Source organism: Staurois parvus, unplaced genomic scaffold, assembly GCF_062004578.1.
Source record: "Staurois parvus isolate SC_StPar_1 unplaced genomic scaffold, SC_StPar_1.0 ptg000922l, whole genome shotgun sequence".
NCBI lineage: Eukaryota > Metazoa > Chordata > Amphibia > Anura > Ranidae > Staurois > Staurois parvus.
This window is the reverse complement of record NW_028318718.1, coordinates 292,393-311,574: the sequence shown is the minus strand read 5'-3', so window position 1 is coordinate 311,574 and position 19,182 is coordinate 292,393. Positions and strand designations below refer to the sequence as shown.

Sequence of the window (19,182 nt, the reverse complement as noted above, 5' to 3'; positions counted from 1 at the left end):
CCTCCCATTGCTGCTGTCTCCATCGCCACACTCTGCCATGTGCCACTTTCAGGTCTCCTCACACTGCTGGTGTGTTCCATTTTTTGTCATAGGGTGCTGGCAGATTACGGGCCTCCCATTGCTGCTGCCAGGCCTGTAATCTGCCATGGGCCCCTGTACCACCTCCTCATGCTGCTGCCAGGTCCAGAGTCTCTCATGGGTCCCTGTACGGCCTCCCATTGCTGCTGTCTCCATCGCCACACTCTGCCATGTGCCACTTTCAGGTCTCCTCACACACTGCTGGTGTGTTCCATTTTTTGTCATAGGGTGCTGGCAGATTACGGGCCTCCCATTGCTGCTGCCAGGCCCGTAATCTGCCATGGGCCCCTGTACCGCCTCCTCATGCTGCTGCCAGGTCCAGAGTGTCTCATGGGTCCCTGTACGGCCTCCCATTGCTGCTGTCTCCATCGCCACACTCTGCCATGTGCCACTTTCAGGTCTCCTCACACTGCTGGTGTGTTCCATTTTTTGTCATAGGGTGCTGGCAGATTACGGGCCTCCCATTGCTGCTGCCAGGCCCGTAATCTGCCGTGGGCCCCTGTACCGCCTCCTCATGCTGCTGCCAGGTCCAGAGTCTCTCATGGGTCCCTGTACGGCCTCCCATTGCTGCTGTCTCCATCGACCACACTCTGCCATGTGCCACTTTCAGGTCTCCTCACACTGCTGGTGTGTTCCATTTTTTGTCATAGGGTGCTGGCAGATTACGGGCCTCCCATTGCTGCTGCCAGGCCCGTAATCTGCCGTGGGCCCCTTTACTGCCTCCTCATGCTGCTGCCAGGTCCAGAGTCTCTCATGGGTCCCTGTACGGCCTCCCATTGCTGCTGTCTCCATCGCCACACTCTGCCATGTGCCACTTTCAGGTCTCCTCACACTGCTGGTGTGTTCCATTTTTTGTCATAGGGTGCTGGCAGATTACGGGCCTCCCATTGCTGCTGCTGTTAGGCCCCTAATCTGCCATGGGCCCCTGTACCGCCTCCTCATGCTGCTGCCAGGTCCACAGTGTGTCATGCCATGTGCCACTTTCAGGTCTCCTCACACTGCTGGTGTGTTCCATTTTGTCATAGAGTGCTGGCAGATTACGGGCCTCCCATTGCTGCTGCCAGGCCCCTAATCTGCCATGGGCCCCTGTACCGCCTCCTCATGCTGCTGCCAGGTCCACAGTGTCTCATGGGTCCCTGTACGGCCTCCCATTGCTGCTGTCTCCATCGCCACACTCTGCCATGTGCCACTTTCAGGTCTCCTCACACTGCTGGTGTGTTCCATTATTTGTCATAGGGTTCTGGCAGATTACGGGCCTCCCATTGCTGCTGCCAGGCCCGTAATCTGCCATGGGCCCCCGTACCGCCTTCTCATGCTGCTGCCAGGTCCAGAGTCTCTCATGGGTCCCTGTACGGCCTCCCATTGCTGCTGTCTCCATCGCCACACTCTGCCATGTGCCACTTTCAGGTCTCCTCACACTGCTGGTGTGTTCCATTTTTTGTCATAGGGTGCTGGCAGATTACGGGCCTCCCATTGCTGCTGGCAGGCCCGTAATCTGCCGTGGGCCCCTGTACCGCCTCCTCATGCTGCTGCCAGGTCCAGAGTCTCTCATGGGTCCCTGTACGGCCTCCCATTGCTGCTGTCTCCATCGACCACACTCTGCCATGTGCCACTTTCAGGTCTCCTCACACTGCTGGTGTGTTCCATTTTTTGTCATAGGGTGCTGGCAGATTACGGGCCTCCCATTGCTGCTGCCAGGCCCGTAATCTGCCGTGGGCCCCTTTACCGCCTCCTCATGCTGCTGCCAGGTCCAGAGTCTCTCATGGGTCCCTGTACGGCCTCCCATTGCTGCTGTCTCCATCGCCACACTCTGCCATGTGCCACTTTCAGGTCTCCTCACACTGCTGGTGTGTTCCATTTTTTGTCATAGGGTGCTGGCAGATTACGGGCCTCCCATTGCTGCTGCTGTTAGGCCCCTAATCTGCCATGGGCCCCTGTACCGCCTCCTCATGCTGCTGCCAGATCCACAGTGTGTCATGCCATGTGCCACTTTCAGGTCTCCTCACACTGCTGGTGTGTTCCATTTTGTCATAGAGTGCTGGCAGATTACGGGCCTCCCATTGCTGCTGCCAGGCCCCTAATCTGCCATGGGCCCCTGTACCGCCTCCTCATGCTGCTGCCAGGTCCACAGTGTCTCATGGGTCCCTGTACGGCCTCCCATTGCTGCTGTCTCCATCGCCACACTCTGCCATGTGCCACTTTCAGGTCTCCTCACACTGCTGGTGTGTTCCATTATTTGTCATAGGGTTCTGGCAGATTACGGGCCTCCCATTGCTGCTGCCAGGCCCGTAATCTGCCATGGGCCCCCGTACCGCCTTCTCATGCTGCTGCCAGGTCCAGAGTCTCTCATGGGTCCCTGTACGGCCTCCCATTGCTGCTGTCTCCATCGCCACACTCTGCCATGTGCCACTTTCAGGTCTCCTCACACTGCTGGTGTGTTCCATTTTTTGTCATAGGGTGCTGGCAGATTACGGGCCTCCCATTGCTGCTGCCAGGCCTGTAATCTGCCATGGGCCCCCGTACCGCCTCCTCATGCTGCTGCCAGGTCCAGAGTCTCTCATGGGTCCCTGTACAGCCTCCCATTGCTGCTGTCTCCATCGCCACACTCTGCCATGTGCCACTTTCAGGTCTCCTCACACTGCTGGTGTGTTCCATTTTTTGTCATAGGGTGCTGGCAGATTACGGGCCTCCCATTGCTGCTGCCAGGCCCCTAATCTGCCATGGGCCCCTGTACCGCCTCCTCCTCCCCATTGCTGCTGCCAGGAGGCAGCAGGGTCGCAGCAGTGTCAGTGGAGGCAAACGGCCACGGAGTAGAGCACCAGCTCCACTGCAGCCTACCACCACGGCCAGTAGTGGTGCCAGTGTGCACAGAGGAAGTAGCAGTCAGCCAGTGAGGAGTAGCGGGGGCAAAGTTTCCTACTCGGCGGTGTGGCAATTTTTCGTCAAGCCGCCCGAGGAAGTAAACGTAGCCGTATGTCGACTATGTGGCCAGAAAGTCAAGCGTGGCCAGGGGGCCCATGTTGGGACTTCAGCGTTGCGTCAGCATATGCAGCGTCGCCATTCGGTGGCCTGGGAAAACCGTGATAAAGATACGGCGGTTCTGCCTGCCCCAGCCCAGGGTTCCATTTTGTCATAGGGTGCTGGCAGATTACGGGCCTCCCATTGCTGCTTCCAGGCCTTAATCTGCCATGGGCCCCTGTACCGCCTCCTCATGCTGCTGCCAGGTCCACAGTGTCTCATGGGTCCCTGTACCGCCTCCCATTGCTGCTGTCTCCATCGCCACACTCTGCCATGTGCCACTTTCAGGTCTCCTCACACTGCTGGTGGGTTTCCATTTTGTCATAGGGTGCTGTATGGCCTCCCATTGCTGCTGCCAGGCCCGTAATCTGCCATGGTCCCCCGTACCGACTCCTCATGCTGCTGCCAGGCCCGTAATCTGTCATGGGCCCCTGTTGTCGCTTGTTGGCATATTCCGCTCGTTCAGATGCTCCTTCTCCTGCTACTCCTCTTCACGGATTCCGTCAGCAGTCTTTCTTGGAATCCGTTTCCAAGAGACAACAGTTTGCGAGCACGCACCCGACGGTGCAGAAGCTGAACGTCCTCCTGTCCAAGTTGCTGCTGCCAGGCTCGTAATCTGTCATGCGCCCCTGTACCGCCTCCTCATGCTGCTGCCAGGTCCAGAGTGTGTCATGGGCCCCCGTACCGACTCCTCATGCTGCTTCCAGGCCCGTAATCTGTCATGGGCCCCTGTACCGCCTCCTCATGCTGCTGCCAGGTCCAGAGTGTGTCATGGGTCCCTGTACGGCCTCCCATTGCTGCTGCCAGGCCCGTAATCTGCCATGGGCCCCCGTACCAACTCCTCATGCTGCTGCCAGGCCCGTAATCTGTCATGGGCCCCTGTACCGCCTCCTCATGCTGCTGCCAGGTCCAGAGTGTGTCATGGGTCCCTGTACGGCCTCCCATTGCTGCTGTCTCCATCGCCACACTCTGCCATGTGCCACTTTCAGGTCTCCTCACACTGCTGGTGGGTTCCATTTTGTCATAGGGTGCTGTATGGCCTCCCATTGCTGCTGCCTCCACCGCCACACTGTGGCTCCACACTCTGGTTTTGGCCCCGTGACTGCCCAAATGAGTGAAGTGTGCGGTGATTCTAAGATCGACGGCACTCATCTGCATGTCATACTGACTGACAGTATTATTTCTCTTCCCCAGCAGACTCCAAGGGCATTTAAATTAAAGGTACAGTGTTCTGCACTAATATAAAGGCTCTCTGAAGCCTAGAAACACCCTTTTATAAGTTAAATTCGCAGCGAATATATTCTACTCGAATCGAAATTTTTTCACTAATTCGCCGAATCAGTCGAATCGAATTTTTGAATAATTCGCTTATCTCTAGTTATGACCAATCTGCACGAATTGTTTTGAACTATTATCACCATCACGTTTGTGTTCACATATAATTGCTTTTGCATGAAAATCACTGGACTAATAGTTCATCCGTTATTGTCACTTATTGATATATTTGTTTGGTATATTCACATTCACTTATTAATTGTGTGAGTAGCGCTACATTTTTTTTTTTATATGTTTATGGTAATCACTGGTATATGATTTAATGTTAGCAGCTTCTCCTGTTCCGGTTTAGTGTTGAACACTTGTGAGCGCAGGAGGTTCACAGCATTACTATCTCATATATTAGTTTCACCTTTTAAGTTGCATTACTGAAATAAATGAACTTTTGCACGATATTCTAATTTTTCGAGTTTCACCTGTAACTGAAGAAATGTAAAATCAAAAGTTTAGACCAAGTAAATATAGTATGCCTTCCATTTATTTACTAATGCAAGCATCATAAGGATTACAAATAATCAAATGACCGAGAGAGTGAAGTTCTGCTTTAAAGAAAGATATAGCATACAAGGAACATAAATACAACGCAGAGTCTGACATTTCAGTCCAATGCAGAAAATAAATATTCAGGTTTATTTGCCTTAAGATTTATTAAAGTATATTTACAAGTAAATATATACGTAAGTATATATTTAAGTTACATGTTTTTTTATGCACTCAGTAGATTGCGTACAGTATATTTAGATATATGCGTGGCACAAATATAAGATATCACAAGTATATATGCCATGGCTGACCACAAAGAGGTGATTTCAGATCTTGTTAGAAGAACTTGATAAACACAAAAGCTAGTTGAATTCCAGCCAGCAGAGCCCAGGATGCAGCTAGAGAAAAAAATAATAATTTTAAGGTACTAAAAACATGGAAAATGCTTTCATGTCTAAAACTGTATGTCTCTTTAGTATTCATGCATGACTTCTTTATTGGAGAGAATACAACACAACCATACTATAATCTTTATCTAATTTTTTGAAGACTGTGGGAATCTATGTACAATAGGTCCCATAGACTTGAATAGGCTGTACCCATGCTGCAGGAGCAGCAAAGTCTATGGGACATTAGTGTGCAAGCACAGGCAGCCCGCCACTAGATTTCACTGGCCAGGAAGCAGATGGCGCAGGTGCCACTGGAAGAGGTAAATACAAACCTCCTTGGGCAGCTTGTGTGTAACATATCAGATTGTATTTATAAGGGGATTATAGAGGGGGCTGGGGGAATTTTTGGATAAATATATAATTGTACTTTAGACCTATTGGTAGGGGTTCCTCCACTTAATCATTATTTAGAGCAGTGAGAAAAAGTGAGGGAAAGTCCCCTAGAAGTTGCCACCAGAACAGGTGTCCCCATTGCGAAATTTCCCCTCATGTCCTTGTTTGGTCACAGTCATAACAAAATCAATGTGTTTCCACGAACAGATCTCTATCAAAGTAAAATCCAATGATTTCTCAGTGTCCACCATTCCCCAAACAGGGTTCAAAACAGCCGACTGGGAAGGTACACACACTGCTTGGGCTATTAACAATTACTTATACCTCTATGGAATGACATTGACAGAAAAATAGGAGCCAACAATGCTGCCTTCCATCTGAAAATGCTAGTTTCTGGCAGCCCTGCTGATCCTCTGGCTTTAATATTGAGTTGAAACATACTTGTTGTGGCTCACTGACTGACTGGCTCTGTGAAGTCAGAGGATTATCATGGTAGCCAAAAAAAAATAGAAATTTCAGGAGGTCACCAATAGACTATAACATCTAGATTACAACATTTTTCTCTGGTTTTCTTTGACGTTTTGTAGACTACAACTACTAGACTACAACATTTCTCTGTTTTTTTTCAACGTTTTTTATTTTAATTGGGTGAATTGGAAAGCATTTTACATTTCTTCACATTGAGTGTCTATGGTTCCTAGCCGGTGGTCACTGCAGCACCCACCAACACTGAACAGCCATCTTCAGGAACGTGTGCATTGGGAATATTGCAATTGGACTAATATATGAAACAGTTTGGCCTCTTCGGCCAATATAATTGCATGAATGATTTTGCTCGTCCTTCCTGACTAAACAAGGAAAAGCGTACATCTAACCCAGCCTTTCTTAACCTTTCCCCTGCTGTTTTTCATTTGCTTTAGTAAATACAGACTCCATATCAGCCTTTCTCAACCTTTTCTTTTTTTTTTTTGTTATAAATATTTATTAGTTTTTCACTTCATATACAAGTCATTTCAACATTTCTATTAAAATATTTATCAAAAACATATTTTCTCCTTATATAATTTATTCCTATATATGACATTCTTTTCTTACCATCCCCCCCTCCCCTCCCCTCCTTCCCTTACCCTCCCACGCTCCGCATTCTCTCTTCTCTCATTTACTCCATATAATTCTGTTGTTCCTGAATCCAATTCTAAACCGACTACCAGGGACATTATCTCTTCATCTATTTCACCATTTCTTTATATTCTCCCCATCCTTTCCATTTTTTATTATACATCTCCAGCTTGTCCTCGTGCGTATAGTACAATCTTTCTGTCCCGGATATCTGATTTACTCTACCCTTCCAGTCTTCCTCAGTTGGCACTTCTCTTTTCTTCCAGTACCTGGGTATCAGGCTTTTTGCTGCAGTTAAGTAATACCATATCCCTGAACTCTTATAAACTTTCACTGGGAGTTCTGAGATATGGAGGAGGCATAATTCTGGATCTAATCCTATATTGATTTTAGTGATCTTCCCTATCAAGTAAACTATCCTTCGCCAGAACACCTGTATTTCTGGACATTCCCACCACATATGATACCACGTGCCCACCTCTCCACAACCTCTCCAACACATCTGTGAAATTTCTGTATTCTTCTTGTGCTCCAAGTAGGGGGTAATGTGCCATCTATTCAAACACTTATAGTTTATTTCCACTTCTCTCATACTAATATTTTCGTGAATTAATGTGAACATCTTCTTCTTCTCCTCCTCCTCTATTTTTCTTCCCATATCTCTTTCCCATTTCTCTATGTGCATTAATTTTGTGTCTGTGTCAAGTTCCATTAATATCTTGTGTATTTTTGCCGTTCCATGTCTACCATTTCCCCGTGACCCAAAAATTCTCTCAAATGGATTCCAGTCTTTTCTAGTTCTTATAGGCTTTGGAAGGCTTTCAAAAAAATTCTTCAGTTGGTAATATCTTAATCTATCCATCTTATTAAAGACTTCACCCTTTCTTTCCTCCATATCCTTATATGACCCAATTTCCTCTCCTACCATTATATCTCTCAATTGCGCCTCCTGTTTTATAATCCATTTCCCTGCTATGCTATCTTTACCCGGAATGAAATATTTTGTGTTCCTAAGTGGTATTAATTGTGAATTAAAAACCCACCCCTTTTGTCTGTGTAATAAATCCCATTCTTTTAGAACATTAAGAGTGTACGTGCTTGTGCTCTCCTCTAATTCTCTGTATTGTGCAGGCACCCATATACTATTACTCAAACTTATTCCACTCAGTGCTTTCTCAATTTTAACCCAACTTTTCTCCGGATTATGAATCCAGTCGAAGATTCTTGCGATAATCCCCGCTTTGTAATATCTCCTAAAATCTGGTACCCCCAATCCTGCTTTTTCTTTACTTCTAGTCAACGTTTCATAACCTATTCTAGGCTTTTTATTCCTCCATATACATTTTATTATCATTTTCCTCAGTTCTTTAAAATATGCCTCTGGGTGTTTGATTGGGATCATTTGAAATTTATATAATACTTTGGGGACAATTACCATCTTTATCAAGTTTATGCGACCTATCCACGATGGGTTTCCATTTCCCACTCTTCTTAACTCCTCCTTCATTTCATTTAATAACATTATATAATTGGCTTTATAAAGGTTCTTATTTGAGGCTGATAGTTTTATTCCTAGATATTTTAATTCTTTGTCTCTCCAAAGGAAAGGGAATTCCTCTTGTAGTTTTTCTTTTTCGCTATTTTTGAGATTTATGTTTAAGATTTCGGTCTTTGTCGGGTTAATTTTCAGGTTCGACAGGTCCCCGTACTCCCTCAATGCTTTCATTAAATTTGGTAATGATGTTCTAGGGTTTCCAACATAAAACATCAAGTCGTCCGCATAAGCCACTACTTTGTGTTCTCTTTCACCTATCTTTATTCCTTTTATGTCTATGTTCTTCCTAATTCTGGACAGTAAGGGCTCCAGTGATAACACATATAGCAATGGAGACAATGGACATCCCTGTCTTGTACCATTTGACATTTTAAAATACTCTGATCTTCCTCCATTTACCATTATGGTAGCGGTAGGTCCTCTGTATAACTCTCCAATCCACCCTCTCATTCTATCTCCCATTCCTAACGCTTCCAAAGTGTCCATCATAAAACCCCAACTCACTCTGTCAAATGCCTTCTCAGCATCTATCGACATCAGTATCATTGGGGTTTTCCCTTTTTTGCCCTCCTGTATAAGCAACAGTGATCTCAAAGCATTATCTCCACCCTCTCTTCCCGAGACAAACCCCACCTGGTCTCCATGTATCCACTCCGGCATCAGCTCTTTCAGTCTGTTTGCCAGAACCTTTGCATATATTTTAGTGTCTACATTCAGCAGCGCTATTGGACGATAACTCGCACATTGCGAGGGGTCTTTATCTTCCTTCTGTATCAATACTATATTCGCCTGTAAAGACTCTCCCCTCATCTCCATCCCATTCCCCAAGGCATTCATATAAATCTTCATTTTGGGTATTAAAAGCTCTTTATATTTTTTATAGTATTTGGCCGTGTAGCCATCTGGACCTGGGCTTTTCCCTCCCGCCATGCTTTCTAATGCTATTTTTATTTCCTCTGAAGTTATTTCTGCCTCTAAAGAGTTCAGTTGTGTTTCTCTTAATTTCGGTAGGCCTGCCTCCTCTAGGTATGTCTTTCTTTTCCCTCTATTTACTGTTTCCATTTTCTTAAACGTATCTTGAGGTATAATATTATACAGCTCATTATAATACTCTTTAAATGTTCTAGCAATATCCTTGGTTGAGTGTACAAATTCCCCCTTGGGATTTCTTATTTTCTCAATATAATTTCTATTTTTCTTCTTTCTTAAAGTTCTCATTAAATACTTTCCCGGCCTGTCTCCCCATCTATACCTTTCACTTGTTATTTTATTAAAGATTCTTCTTTTTTCCTCCTCCATTACATTCTCTAATTCTTCTTTCTTCTTTGTTAACATCTGCATTATCTCCTTAGATCTTTCCCTTTTATGCACCTGTTCAAGATCATGTATTTCATTTAATAATCTATTTATCTTTTCTCTCCTTTTTTTTTCTTTTTTACTCCCATTGCAATGAGTAGACCTCTGATATAAACTTTATGTGCTTCCCACACCGTTGCAACCGACACATCCTCTGTTTCATTCTCTTCAAAAAACCATTCAATTTCCCTCTCAATTCTTCGACCAATCTCTTCCTCCATGAGAAGTGCCTCATTCAACCGCCATACATAACCTTCTCTCCCTTCTCTACCCCATCTTAACTTCATTGCAACTGGGGCATGATCCGACAGGGTACTTCCTGAATTTTTACTTCTACCACCAACTCTATCATTCGATGTTCTACTAATATATAATCTAGTCTAGAATAAATCTCATAAACGTGCGAAAAGAAAGTATAATCTCTCTCCTTCATATTCCTGATTCTCCAGATGTCCACCAGCTGACACTCATGCATCAATTTCTTTAACATTCTCAAGGATTTACTTTCCTCCCTCCTCACAGAGGAAGTGGTGTCCATCCGCGGGTCCATACAGATGTTTAAGTCTCTCGCTACTATCATACACCCACTTTTAAAATCCATCAATCTCTTCAACACTTCTTTCATAAACCTCTCCGGCCTCTTATTTGGACTGTATATGTTTGCTATTGTACACTCAATTCCCTGTAGTTTACCTCTCAAAAATAAAAACCTTCCCTCCAGATCCGTTAATCTCTCCTCCAGTTCGAACCTTATATTCTTTGCAAATCCTATAGCAACTCTTTTTGCTCTTTTAGTTGGTGAATCCGCATAGAACCATGTTGGAAAATATCTAGTCCTCAGTCTAACCTTCGACTCTATCTCTAAGTGTGTTTCCTGCAAAAATACCACTGAGGATTTTCTATGTTGCAGTTCTTTAAATAACCTGAATCTCTTTCCTGGACAGCTTAACCCTTTTACATTGTAGGTTATATATTGGATTTCTTCCATCTTACTCTTTTCCTACCGTCTCCTTCATCCTCCTTTCCTTCCTCTTTCTTATTCCTATAGAGCGTTTTTATCCCACTACCCTTTTCTCTCCCCTTATCCCCCCCCCCTTTCTCAACCTGTTCAACGCAGAGGAAACCTTAAAAAGCTTTTCCGGTCTCAGGGAACCTCAGCTAGAAATTACTATATCTATAACTCCTGATACATTAGTGTGATGGTCAGTGAGAAGAATGCTCCTTACACTTGTGGTCACTGGGATGAATTACCCCTTACAGATAGCTAAAAAGATCAATGATGTCAGTGGGAACTTATCTGGGAGACAGAAATTGCTCATTGCTCAAGGAACCCCTAGCAATCTCCTGGGGAACCCTAGTTTAGAAGCCATGACCTAGCAAATGCATGATAGCAACTATTGATCTTTAAGTTGGTTTTGTATACATGGAATAGCAAGATATTTCATATTAAAATGATAACCAAAATGTAAGGACTGAAAAAGGATTCATGGAATAAAAGTAGATCCACTGCCTCTTCTATCATTTTATCTGAGAATTTAGATGATACTTAACTAAATTGGGCAACATCAACATATTTACTAAAGGATTCTTTGCTGAAGATGAGCTGCAGGGACAGCTTTACCAGACTTCTAAACTATTAGCTAATTCTTCTACAGTATATTATAGTATATATATTCATCATCTATAAATCTTACCTGTATGTTTTCCAGCACTTCCCACATAGTCAAAATTACCTGCATCAAATACAAAGCAGTAATTAATGGAATGACAAAGAAATTATTAATGTTTTTCAATGTCAAAACCAATAAGTGGTATACTAATTCAGGCAAAGTCAATGGAGTTAAATAGACTCACACAGCATGGCTCGGCCACCCCCCCCCCCCCCCCCCCATACACTCCCTCCTCCCATGATTTGGGTGGCAACAGCAGGAGCCAATAGCTCCCTCTGCTGCCTGAGTCTCCTGTGAGAAGCGAAAGTGAAGGGAGAAGATATGCAGACAGAACAGTACTGGATCGTGAGAGGAGGCAGGTAAGTGTTCAGGAATGGAAAGGGAGGGGGGCAGGTAGTGGGGTGTTTTTTAAAGCAGGGAATGCATTAAGGTCAAAACTATTAGCCTTTAGAACCACTTTAAGGGCAACAGAACAACAACTGTATTATTCTCATAAACAGGGAAGATGTATTACTCTATTTAGGGTGTGAATACTTTTGCAATTGGCCTACAACACTGTGGAAAAGTCCTGGATACCACCCTTGCAGCATAATTGGGTGTTTGAACAAAACATAGGTTCATACCATCAAGAGCAAAAATGTCTTATTTAGGGCCGGTTCACACCTGAATCGCACAGGACCACAGTCCTCATTCCTGTGTGATTCTTGTGAGACTTAGCCTGTTGTGATCGCACTGGATCAAACCAAAAGTAGTGCATACACTACTTTTCAGAAACACACTGTACCAAATCATATGGTACTGCAGTACCATGCAATCTGTTGTAGGCAAACATTCCACATTTGGGATGTCATTAGGGTTATATTGACACCCGCAGCAGATCACACACCCACAATGTGTGCCAGGAACGTGGGTTTCCCGTACTGCGTTCCAGTGTAAATGAGCCCGTAGTCAGGATGTGTAATATGTCCACCACATGGAGAAATGAGACAGACAATGGTGATGAATCACACATAAAGAAAGACAAAGATGAAGAACGCCAAATACTAAGATCAATGTGTTAGCTTATACAAGCATGAACAGTGGAAAATTCTCTGGGCTTTACGTATCAATGTCTTCTTATAAGGGACACATTCGTGCCTATGCTTTTTACTACTGTGTGGGTAGGGAGTGCAAAGTAAAGTCCTTTTTGCTGCATGTTGTGGTTTCCTGAGAAATAAGCACCTTCCATTGGAATGAATGGTAACACATATCAAACGCATCAAAGCGCAAGTAAATTGTGCTTAAAACATACCGCATCAAGCACACAGATGTGTGAATATAACATAAGAAGTGGAATTATTTTCCTACAGCCCCAAACTGATTCAAACCTGTAGAGCAAGTCTGATTGTGATAGGTTGCTGAAGCAACGTAACTAAAATTCTTAATAAGAACTCATTGATACCTAACACCTATTGAGTGCTGAAAGATGGACATTGGTGAAGACACTGTGGGGTCAATTTACTACAGATGTTATTTTCACTCTTGCTGACAACCACCCAATTATGTGCAGAGAATATAAAAATAGGATTAATAAATTAAGTCACCGGTCACACACATTTAAAATCGTAAAATTTGTGTGCAATTTTAGTGCAATTTCTGAAGACTTTATTGCTACTTGTGAAGATTTTCAACAATTTCAGCAATTTGCAGTTTGCAGTGCAATTTCTATTATATTCTATGTATGTGAAATCACGACAAAACTGCAGAAAAAGTAATGCAAGAACTACTTTAGAAATCGCACTGCAGCAAAACGCACAGGTTAAGACACTGACATTCACATTCATTAGATGTGATTTCACGTTTGATTTCAATTTGCAAATCACACTTGAAATTGCTCCGGTGTGTACTAAAAGACTATGTCATGTGATAATATCTAAACAAATAGGAAACATTTCTGTACATATGTATATGATAATTATTGTGCCATACCTGCCAAGTTTAGGCCTATCTTGACTTCATTTGTAGCTGTGTTGTAGGATTTAGAACCATCGCACTGTGGAAAGCAAAAAAAACATAAGCTGTTAGATTGGCTGACATGTCTGATCATAGGAAATCACATAGAGATTCTAGATTTTTATTATATAAAAATAGCATGGCACAAGTAACTGCTAGCACCAGCATCTATTCACACATGCATATAGGCATGATTTTCAAAACTTTACATTTTAAGATTGGATAAAAAATACATCCATACGTGTGCGTGAGTACATGCTTGTGCCGGCAGCTACGCACATGGCAGGTTTTGTAATGCATTCCTGTAGGCAAAAATACGCTGTAGCTGTGGCTCTTGAGCACCACAACAAAAGATGTATTTACACTGTATGCCCATATGATGTACGTAAAGTGATTGTAAACCCTCACCTTGTAAAACAACCCATTCAGTTTAAAGGATAAGATCACCTTTGTAAAAAAAACAAAAACATGCACATCTTTTTGCAGAAAAAAAACTGCATTTATTGTGTTTTTACTAGGAGCCTGCAAAGCATTTCACCAGCACTCAGTAGATCACGGATGCAATGCAGGACTGCTGTAGGCTGTCAGTGTAAGCTGTCTGCTCTTACTTCATACATACAGGCATTTACACAATGACAGGATGAAACAATGAACTTCCTAATTCACTCAACAGCACCCTGGTACTTCATTGAGAACTACAAGCCGACAGCCATGAAGACTGTCAGTACTTCTCCCATTCATAGAATTCCATCACCCCGCTCACAGAACAGATCCACACAAGGGCGTGTTTTTTTTAAAACATGTGACAGCAAGTTCAGGGAGAAGATCCCTGGTTTGCAGTCACTAGAATAGAGGAGAAGCTGCAGCAGTAGGAACATGTAACATGTTCCCAAAGGTGAACATATTCTTTAAAATAGAAATGAAAGGCAAAACATTTGTGTATAGATAAAAAACAAACATTATAAATATCTTTTCCCCCTTTTTCTAAAATAAGTGATCACATTCCCTCTGTTCTCAGCTGCATAAGATCTGGGGGAAGAGAAAAAGCAGTACACTGATCTTCCCAGTGAGTGGCTGTGCAGGAGACAGTTTGTCAGGATAAGTCTGATCATTGGACGAGAGAAGGCTGAGCTCTCAACACAGCTAACGAACTGACCGCGCTTTGCTCTCATGCCTAATTTGGTCAGTTTTTAATAGGAAAGCAGAGGGACTGGATACTTTTTCATACAAGTACATGGTACAGCAGGCACATATCAGGAATATGAAATATTGGGTTTTCATATTCTTTAATTACTGTGTGCAAGAGACTTTAAAAGCAGTGTTTTGTTGGCTTACTATATAGACTCTATAAGTTAAAGTTAAAGTTTGCTGACTAGAAGCAGACCCCTGCTTATTGAACCCAGATAGGTCCCTTTCCCTTTTTGCAATTACAGGATCCACATTCTGTATATTGTTTCAGGGCTTCCATTCATGTATATTTACGCACTCCATAGGTCATTATATAGGTCATTATAAGAGAGGTCTTCAAAAGGTTTCCGCACTTTTGTATATGTAATAGAGTTTAAAAAGTGCGGAAACATTTTTGAAGAACCCTCATATAATACTGTATGGATTTACAAACTAGGACATGAAGAATAAGATTCCTGTCTCATGAACAAAATGAAATGAAACTCTGGCTGTCATCTGCATGAAAATGCTTGACAACTAAAGCAGCCTATGAAGATACAGCTGTACATTTCCTAACCGGCTTGAAGGAGGACAACATAGACCATGACTCCAAGTCCAGGTGATCTGCTAATCTGAGGTATGTAAAGGATGTCTAGTAGCATAAAGGGAAAGAAAGGGGCTTTCAGAGTTAAAGCCCAACTCCAGGCTGCTGTTAAATGTACCCATGCAGGGTCCCCCATGCACTACATGGATAAATGCTTGTTTAGCTAGGGGGGAAAATACAAATATTCCATTCTCGCTGCATGATCAGGTCATAGAGCTGCAACTGGCCGGGCAGTGAAGTGAAGCAGCATTGAATGAGGAGAAAGAAGCCTGTGGGAGTGAAAAATAAGGTAAGTATGACCTATTCCTGCCCCCCTAGTCAAATGAGCATTTAACCCATGTCCATCTTTCACTGCATGGGGGACCCCACTACATGGGAAATGTAACAGCAGTCCAGAGTGGGGTTTTAAGTTATACAAGAATACTGTTCTTTAAAGAAAATCTTTCATGTGAGATTATGGAGGATGCCATTGCAAAACTCTCTGAGAATGCTAGTTCCCTGGCTGTCATCCTGATGCTTTGGCTGCAATGCTCCCTGAGTCGCTAACCTGCAACAAGTTTTGACACTTTTCTGACACTCATTTACAGCATGTATGTTTATTTAAAATTACTTAAAGCAGTAATAAACCCAAAAGCAAACATTTATTATATTGCAGCTTATCAATTCTTAGATGTGATTTGTTTTCTTTTTTAGGCTTTCTTTTATTTTCGTCCGGTGAGCTGGCCAATAAGTCTGTTGTTTTTCAAAAGAACATGTGCTCCCGCAGAAGTATCAGTTACAGGGATGAGACAAAGCATCTTCCACTGGCAAGGGTGATTACAATGATCAGCTTTCATTTATTCATGTAAAGCCTTTATCCCAAAAGTAACAAAACTGTTTGCTGTAACTGCTGATCAAGTATTAGCCAGAGTATCGCCTTGTCAGGACTGGAATCGCCAATGGTGGTGGGACTCACCTGCCTTGTGGGCTGCAGTACCAGGCCTGGCCAGCGGGTGCTCTCAGCAGCCAGAAGCTCACTCCTGCAATCAAGCCATCACCTGAGGCTGATTGCAGGAGGTGTATTTAAGGAATGGCCAGGCCTGCAGTCAGGGCCTTGGTGTATTGTTCCCATGAGTACCTGCATCCTGGCTGCTTCCTGCCTGATCCTGACTCTGCTTGATACTGAACTCTGCCTGCCTGCACCGACCTCGGCTACTCCTGACCAATCTTCTGCCTACTCCTTGTACCTTGTCTGCCCGTTAGCTACCGACCCGGCCCGCCTGACTACGTTGTTCTCCATATTTATATATATATATCAGGTAAGGTTTGGGATTGTTGCACCTTGTTGTACGTATTTGTGTTAGTTTTGGGTTTGGTTTGTTGCACTGCGTTTATGTTTGTGTTGCCCTTAATAAATTATATTGTTGTACACGCTATACCTGAAGTCTGTGTTTCCCTGTGTTGGTCCACACACCTCTGGTCATACCCGGAGCCCTGACATTACACCAAGGCCAGTCCTGACCAGAAGTGGCTGCACAGGGAAGCCATCTTGGCTTGTTGTTGTGGGAAGGATGCATCCTGAGGAGGTTGTGTATTTGTCTCTGCTAGTCTTAGATGACAGAGATTATGCCTATCAGAAGGAGTATACCAGGGATCAGCTGCTAGAATGCATATGGATCGCTCATTTCCTAGTAGATCAGGGCACGGAGTTCTCTGAGGTGCAACTATTGATTCAGGCTTGTGCTGAGTTGGCTTCATGTAGTACCCCTGAAAACAAGGATGACTTTTTACCGCCATTTAGTACAGACCAAGTAGAGTCACTGGTATGGTTATTGGATTACTTCTTGGAGCATTATTCAGCATGTTCACCACAGGTGCTAATGGATTGTATAAACGCAGTGCAGTCTTTGGTCAGACAGGCTTTGTGTAAGCTGAGCTATCTTTCAACCAGTACTACAGACATGGTCAGATTAGTTACACCCAGCCGCAGTCAGCTTGCAACAACCCAGTCCTGCTTCTAATCATTCTTCTGCTCAAAGCTCTCTTCCTCCATTTCCCACAGCACCCCCAGTGACAGCCCAGTATACCCTGCTATCTACCACATGTCAGTACCCTGTTCCCACTCACTGCACCTATCCTGCCTTTAACCCTGTAAAGAAATCATCTGTAGAAGCTGCTCCCTCCTTTTACAGACCTGCGTTTATTTACAGTGCTCCAGTAACTAAAACCAAGAAGAAGCAAAAATTCTTTCCAACCAGTACCATCCTGCCAGTATCCAAACCGGTCAGCCTGCGGTCTGAGAACCCGCCTTCCGTTGTCCAGCCTGGTGCCCGCTGTTCAGCCTGATGCCCAGATGCCTGATGACCCAGTGTACGCTACCCAGCCTGATGTTCCTACCCGGCCTGATGACCTGATCCAGCCGGATGACCCGATCCAGGCGGATGACCCCATCCAACCAGATGACCTGAACCAGCCTGATGACCCGATCCAGCCAGATGACCCGATCCAGCCTGGCGCCCCGGAGCCCGTGGTCCAGCCTGACGCCCCGGTGCCCGCTGTCTTGTCTGTCCTATCTGATGACTCGGTGCCCGATGTCCTGCTAGGTGACCTGCTGCCCGCTGTCCTGCCAGGTGACCCGGTGCCCGCTGTCCTGCCAGGTGACCCGGTGCCCACTGTCGAGTTTGATGACTCGGTGTCCGCTGACGTGCCAGATGACTCGGTGCCCACTGTCGTGCCAGCTGACTCGGTGTCCGCTGTCGTGTCAGATGACTCGGTGCCCGCTGTCGAGCTTGATGCCTCGGTGCCCGCTGCCTCGCCTGATGGCCCGGTGCCTGCTGCCTCGCCTGATGGCCCGGTGCCTGCTGCTCCGCCTGATGTCCCGGTGCCCAGCCTGATGTGCTTCTGCCTGCTGCCCAGCCCGATGTGCCTCTGCCTGCTGCACATGCCCGATGTGCCATTAGGGACTGTTTGGAGCGTCCTGCGGCTGCTCGTTGAGGGGGGCTCCTTGTCAGGAATGGACTCGCCAATGGTGGTGGGACTCACCTGCCTTGTGGGCTGCAGTACCAGGGCTGGCCAGTGGGTGCTCTCTGCAGCCAGAACCCCCTCCTGCAATCAAGCCATCACCTGAGGCTGATTGCAGGAGGTGTATTTAAGGAATGGCCAGGCCTGCAGTCAGGGCCTTGGTGTATTGTTCCCATGAGCCCCTGTACTTACATCCTGTCTGCTTCCTGCCTGATCCTGACTCTGCTTGAACTCTGCCTGCACCGACCTCGGCTATTCCTGACCAATCTTCTGCCTACTCCTTGTACCTTGTCTGCCCCTTAGCTACCGACCCGGCCCGCCTGACTACGTTGTGCTCCATATTTATATATATATATATATATATATCAGTTAAGGTTTGGGTTTGTTGCACCTTGTTGTATGTATTTGTGTTAGTTTTGGGTTTGGTTTGTTGCACTGCGTTTATGTTTGTGTTGCCCTTAATAAATTATATTGTTTTACACGCTATACCTGAAGTCTGTGTTTCCCTGTGTCGGTCCACACACCTCTGGTCATATCCGGAACCCTGGCAGGCTTCAATTTGTTAGTGTATTTAAAACTGCTAGTAAATCTAACACTCCCCTTCCCCGAGACCGAGAATGCTGTTGTCCAAAGTTGCCCATTGTGCTCCTTCATCCAGAGTGGGGGCACTCTAATACAGGAGGTGTGTTACTGACCAGATCACCAGGTGAAAACAGAGGGGGAGAAACCCTAAAAAAAGAAAATTAATGCAGCCAACATATCTAAGCATTGGTAAGCTGCAATATATTACATTTCAATACTGCTTTAATCAGATATAGCCAGGCAGCTACAGAAGGAGGCCAGCAATGGCAACCCTGTACTTCTGTCATGAAAAAAATCACTTTCAGGTGGCCATGGACAGTAATAGGCATCTTCACAGCTAGTGAAGATCTGACAACCCACAGTCATAGGTGGCAACTGCTGGATTTCTTAACATGAATGGTACCTCAATGGGAAGGCAAATCAACCACAGTGTATGGCATG

The 19,182-nt window shown here is 44.9% G+C and overlaps 1 protein-coding gene across 1 annotated transcript in view; it reads right to left on the bottom strand.

Moving 5' to 3' along the window:
- Positions 1 to 4,891: 4,891 nt before the first annotated feature.
- Positions 4,892 to 19,182, bottom strand: part of LOC149442013 (uromodulin-like) — a 35,952-nt gene continuing 21,661 nt past the window's right edge. Inside the window, exons 9-11 of the mRNA XM_089656633.1 lie at positions 13,365 to 13,428; positions 11,421 to 11,459; positions 4,892 to 5,312 (exon numbers count right to left, since the gene is read on the bottom strand). Coding sequence (XP_089512759.1) covers positions 5,251 to 5,312; positions 11,421 to 11,459; positions 13,365 to 13,428 — 165 coding nt within the window. The 3' untranslated portion in view covers positions 4,892 to 5,250. The remainder of the gene's footprint in view (positions 5,313 to 11,420; positions 11,460 to 13,364; positions 13,429 to 19,182) is intronic.